The sequence below is a fragment of the Mastomys coucha genome, unplaced genomic scaffold (assembly GCF_008632895.1).
Source record: "Mastomys coucha isolate ucsf_1 unplaced genomic scaffold, UCSF_Mcou_1 pScaffold23, whole genome shotgun sequence".
NCBI classification, from domain to species: Eukaryota; Metazoa; Chordata; class Mammalia; order Rodentia; family Muridae; genus Mastomys; species Mastomys coucha.
This window is the reverse complement of record NW_022196906.1, coordinates 107,968,593-107,974,756: the sequence shown is the minus strand read 5'-3', so window position 1 is coordinate 107,974,756 and position 6,164 is coordinate 107,968,593. Positions and strand designations below refer to the sequence as shown.

Sequence of the window (6,164 nt, the reverse complement as noted above, 5' to 3'; positions counted from 1 at the left end):
GCAGCAGTCTGGGGGTTGCTAATGTGACACCATGGATGTTGGTGTGACCCACAGGGGGTGCAGCAGTCCGGGGGTTGCTGTGACACCATGGATGTTGGTGTGACCCACAGGCCGCAGCAGTCTGGGGGTTGCTAATGTGACACCATGGATGTTGGTGTGACCCACAGGCCGCAGCAGTCTGGGGGTTGCTGTGACACCATCCTGGGCATGGAGTTTTCCAGTTCACTCCTCATAATCAGTTTCTCAGCCATTTTAAAGCAAGTGTCTTTCCTTCCCTCCCTTCATCCTACCTCATTTCTCTCTTCTCTGTTTGCATTTTCTTTTTTTGTTTGTTTTTTTGTTTTTTGTTTTTGTTTTTTAGAGACAGGGTTTGTGTGTATGCCTGGGGGTGTGGGCACATGTGTGGGTGTATGTGAGTATGATGTCTGTGTGTATGTATGTATGTATGGAGGTGTGGGTGCATGTGTGGGTGTATATAGGTATAACGTATGCCTGTGTGTGTGTGTGTGTGTGTGTGTGTGTGCGCGCGCTTAGGGGGTGTGTAGGTGTGATGTATGTGTGTGTGTGCATGTGTGTATGTGGATGTATGGATGAGATATATGCTTATATGTGCTTGTGTAGTACATGTGTGCGTTGATGTGTGTGTTTGAATATGTGGGTGTGGTGTATGCTTATATATGCATATGCATATGTTTATATGTATGCATGTCATTGAGTGTATTATAAATGCCTGTGTGTGTGCACGTCTGTGTGTGTGTGTGTAGAGGCCAGGAGAGAATTTTGAGTAGCCTCCCCACTCCATTCCCTCTATTCCCTGGAGACTTTATTCAGCAGAGAATCTCTTGCTGAGCTGAGTTCACGGGTTCAGCCAGGCAGGTGGCTGAGCAGGGATCTGCTGCCACCCAGTGCTAGGGTTACAGGCATTCATAGCCATGTCTGGCTTTTCCATGTGGGTGCTGGGATTCAAACTCAGGTCTTGAGTTTGCACAGCAAGTCATCTTACCCATTGAGCCACTTCTCCAACACCAGAATAAAATTTCAGTATGGAACTCTTATTTTTTTTTGTCAAACTAGTTTTTAAATATTTTATTTATTTTAATGTCATAAGTGAGATTGCTTACTTGTTTTCATTTCAAAGTTGTCCATTATTAATGTATAGAAATATACTTTCTTGAAGCTGGAGGGATGGCTCAGAAGTTAAGAGTACGGGGTGCTCTTGTAAAAAACTGAAGTACAGGTCCTAGCACCCACATTAGGTGGACAGCTCACAATGCCTATAATTCCAGTTCCTGGAGATCTGACGCCTTCTTCTGGCCTCCTAGGGTGCTGCACTTACATGTATACACATATACACACACACAATTAAAATAAAATAAAAAATTTAAAAAATATAGTTTCTTTTTGTATAAATGTGTAGCATCACTGAACTTTTTGTGTGATATGCTTTTGTGGATTTCTAGAGTCGTCTACAATACATGTCTTTTTTTTTTTTTTAATGGAGGCTGCCCTGTTGCCCCTTTTACGTCTTCTGTTTCTCTTGCTGTGAGCTTACCAGAGCCTCCAGTACAATGCAGTACACAGATGGCTGTGCGTTGACATCTTAAAATATTTATTTTTATTAGTTTTAATTATGTATATGTATTTGTGGGGCTTGGGGTGGTAAGTGCACATGGGAGCTGGGGCCGCAGAGGCAGGGATGTTGGATCCCCTGGAGCTGGGACAGCTGGTTGAGGCGCTTGACATGGCTGCTGGGAACTGAACGTTAGTGGTGAAGTTGTTTTTCTTTTCTGCAGGACAGTAAGTATTTCTGTTCTGACCCAGCATACAAACATGGGACTTAACTTTTCCACACAATGGCCAAAGACCCGCTTTCCAATTTTTCTCCCCTTACAGGTTTTCTCAAACAATGATGATGGCCTTATCAACAAAAAGCTACCCAAGGAGCTCCTCTTGAGGTAAGTGTGGATGTGTTAGGGAGCCAGGGTCTGGCTCGGGCCTCCAGCTGCAAGACAGCCTCGTCCCGGTGTACTCCTGGGTTGGAAAGGGACAGAGCCCATCTGACTTTCTGCTTTATTTTATAGAATGCTGTCCAGCTTGTTGCCGAGTCTACTCGGTCTGCTCCAGAATGTATCCAGTCTGGATTAATTTTGTAGCCTGATATGGATTGTAGAAATTGTCAGCCCACTGGGTATGAGTAGACAATCTTAAATTGATTAGTAACTGGGGAAAGGTTACTAAGGTAACCGGGCTCTTGTGGCCAGAGAGTTTGGGCATTTTCTAAGAGCTGAGTTGTTCAGCAGTTACAAAAGTTGTGTGTTTGTGATATCCTAGCTGAACAGCAGGACGCTGTCCCCCAGGTATGGAGCAGCGTGCGTTCTAAGTGACAGCACCCAAGAGCAAAGGGTGTCCTTGCTCAGAGAACAGTCACTTGCTTGTCAGATCACCAAACGAGTCTGCAGGTGCCACTTGCTGCCACTGGGCACTCCAGCTTTGTTCTTGGCTTCTGGGTCTTGTGTCTTATTTTGTTTTTTAATTCTACAGTTGTCCAGTTGTTGTTAGTTGTGGAGGCTGTCATGTCTTAATTCTTTACATGAGCACACATGGTAATCTTTGAGTGGCATTTTACAAACTGTTGCCAATGCCTCTTAAAACAAGAACCAGTTCTGACCCAAGGATGGATGCTTCTTTGCATGCTGATGGCCCAGGGTGAGGAGCTCTTGACAGGAAGTGCAGAATTCCACAGAGTTGAGGATGCTCTGAGAGATGGGGAGTGTGATCCTGATCCCTGTATGTGCTGCATCGTTTTAGATCTCAGAACAGACTCTGTGTTTGGCTTGGTTATTGGGGGTAATCTTGATGAGCGGCATTTGTTGCTGTGGGGGATAGAGTCATGCCCCTGTGATACAGTGCACTTGTGGAGGTCAGAGGACTCTGTGAGCTGCCACAAATCAAAGGCTGCAGAAAACAGCCATCCCATCCAATGTGGCTGAGTCCAGGGTGGACTGTGGTCACTAGACAACAGCAAGGGACATGGCCCAGGAAGTGACTCTAGCCTCAGTTTGAGCGCTTGTCTAGCCTAGGCCTCAGTCTGCAGTGTGAGTATGGCATTGATATTCTGGGAGCCATGGCCAGCTTCAGGCAGCCAGGGCATTAGTCATCCATCAGCAGGCTGTGATTAAACTCCACCCTTCTCATGAATGCTGTTGCTGTTGGTGATTCCAGGCCACTAACCCCCTGACACACATCACACACACACACACACACACACACACGCACACACACACACACACTCACACACACGTTAGGGTTAGCTTTCTCAGGCTGGAGAGATGGCTCAGCGGGTAAGCGCATTGACTGCTCTTCCAGAGGTCCTGAGTTCAAATCCCAGCAACCACATGGTGTCTCACAACCGCCCGTAATGAGATCTGACGCCCTCTTCTGGTGTGTCTGAAGACAACTACAGTGAATTACACTGGAGCCGAGTGGGGCCTGAGCGAGCGGGGCCAGAGCGAGCAGGGTCGGCAGAGGTCCTGAGTTCAATTCCCAGCAGCCACACACATGATGGCTCACGGCCATCTGTATAGCTACAGTGTACTCATACAGATAACATAAATAAAATAAATCTTAAAAAAAAAAAAAAAGTCCCCTATTGTCCTTAAAAGAAGAAGAAGAAGAAGAAGAAGAAGAAGAAGAAGAAGAAGAAGAAGAAGAAGAAGAAGAAGAAGAAGAAGAAGAAGAAGAAGAAGAAGTTAGTCCTCTTAGTTGTCTTTCTGTGGAGGGCCAGCCTGTGGCACCTGCAGCTGACCTAGCTGTGGCTGAGGGTCACAGATGTTCTGGAATTGTTTGGTCACTGCAATGACATCGGTTGACAGATGAGAAAATGCTTGAAGTATGAGCACGTGGACGGGGAGGGGAGCAGGGAGCTCAGTGGCCTTGGGAAGCATGGAGCAGAGACTCCTGTCATCCATAGAGGACTGAAGACAGGCTCAGGCCACAGCCGAGAGAAGCCCGGAAGAACTGCCAGTGGCTACCCAGAGGAGTTCCTCCCCTTTAGGTCTCCAGGGTCTTTTTGTTTTGTTTTTAAAGGTTTATTTTATTTTTAAGGGATGTGCATTTGTGTCTGTGGGTATGTGCATGTGAGTGCAGTACCTGCAGTGTCCAGACGAGGGCGCCAGATCCCCCGGAGCTGGAGTTGTGGTTGTGATGTGCCTGGTGCAGACACTGAGCACCGAGCTCATCCTCTTCATTGCTGACCAGCCCTCTGGCCCCCTCCAGAATCTCTTGAAGGAAAAGTGACCCAGGAAGAATTGAGCTTTGGGAAAGTCTGATAACCTGGATTCTGAACATTTCTTCAGTAAAATTTAGTACCCTCACCTCCGGTAACGCCAGCTCCTCCTTGCTACATGTCCTTGTCCACCTTCTCTTAATGTTTGTCTCTATCATATCTGTCTGTGTCTAAGTTAGGCCAGGTGTGGTGTACATCCCTTTATCCTGGCACTTGGGAGGAACAGGCAGGTGGATCTCTGAGTTCTAGGCCAGGCTGGGCTATATAGTGAAACTTTGTTTAAAAAGTATTCTTTTGCCAGGCAGTGGTGGCACACGCCTTTAATCCCAGCACTTGGGAGGCAGAGGCAGGCAGATTTCTGAGTTCTAGGCCATCCTGGTCTACAGAGTGAGTTCCAGGACAGCCAGGGCTACACAGAGAAACCCTGTCTTGAAAAAAAAAAGTATTCTCTTTTAATGACCCAAAGGTGGGACTGTGGAGGTATTGAGGTGGCTCTGTGGTTAAGGGGCCTGCTGAGCAAGCCATGAAGAACTGAGTGCAGTGGCATACACCCTAACCCCAGTGCCAAGGGGGTGAGGTAGGGGATCCTGAGGGTGACTCGGCTGGCCAGCCTCGTGAAATAGTGAATCTAAGTCAGTAAGAGAGCCTGTCTCCAAAATAGAAGGTGGGGAGGAGATTAACAAAATACAGTTGGTGTTAACATCTGACCTCCACACTTGCCCACATGGGTGCACACACACACACACAGAGAGAGAGAGAGAGAGAGAGAGAGAGAGAGAGAGAGAGAAGGGGGAGAGAGAGAGAGAGACAGAGACAGAGACAGAGACAGACAAACTGACTGACAGGCAGAGTCAGAATGAACAGCAGTCCACGGTGTACCCATTGTGTGGATTTTTTGAAGTGAATTGACACTTGAGGGCAGACATCCATCATGTTTTCTTGAGAGTTCACATTCCCACACTCCTGTTCTTATTTTAGGACCAGTCAGAGAACATGAAATTTTATTTTAATTAATTAATTTAGGGTTTTTTTTTTTTTGAGACAGGGTTTCACTCTGTATTTTTGTTTTTTCCTGGAACTTGCTGTATAGACTAGGCTGGCCCAAAATTCAGAGATCCACCTGCCTCTGCCTCCCAAGTGCTAGGACTAAAGGCGTGCGCCACCACCGTCCACCCCTCATCTGGTAATTTTTTTATTGATAGTTTTAAAAAGACTTACTGTTCTTAATTTAGATATTCCTTCTACCCACTTTGTTATTAAGCTCATACAACTTGACTTTTTCTACACTCCTGTCACTCATGAATTAAAGATTTTCTTGGGGTTGGGGGTCAGCTCAGTGGTTAAGAGCACACACTGCTCTCACCGAGGGTTGTTGCATGTCACCAAATGGCTCGTAACCACCTGGAACTCCAGCTCCAGGGGACACAGCGCCCTCTTCTGGGATCCATCTGCAGGTGCACTCATGTACCCATACACAAGACACATTTGCACGCATATAATTAAAAATAAAAATTATCTTTTAGGAAAAAGTGGTTTTCTCTACTCCTTGCCCTCATCAGAAGCTCACACCGCTCCTGTCCCTGGGGAGTCAGGTGTTATGTTGCTCATCACAGTGGGATTCTCCATTGTAGTTGAAGACACAGGACCTGGGTTTTCCACATCATCAGTCTCTCTTGGTTTTTGAAGCCAAGAGATCTTATGGGTTGAGATTTAAGCTTCATTTGTTAGTGTGGCCCCTGAAGATGTGATAGTCCCCTTGGTTCTTTCACCATCTCTTGCCATTCACTCATTTTCTCTGTCACCATATTGATTTCTGATGCTTTGTCTTCAGAATATTCCCGAGGAAAGCTTGTAAGAAACATTGTCCCAAGTCCCTGTA

At 46.4% G+C, this 6,164-nt stretch overlaps 1 protein-coding gene across 1 annotated transcript in view; it reads left to right on the top strand.

Moving 5' to 3' along the window:
- Nucleotides 1-6,164, top strand: part of Fbxl2 (F-box and leucine rich repeat protein 2) — a 53,762-nt gene that overhangs the window by 7,938 nt on the left and 39,660 nt on the right. The window contains exon 2 of the mRNA XM_031345992.1: nucleotides 1,894-1,955. Within this exon, the coding sequence (XP_031201852.1) occupies nucleotides 1,894-1,955 (62 nt within the window). The remainder of the gene's footprint in view (nucleotides 1-1,893; nucleotides 1,956-6,164) is intronic.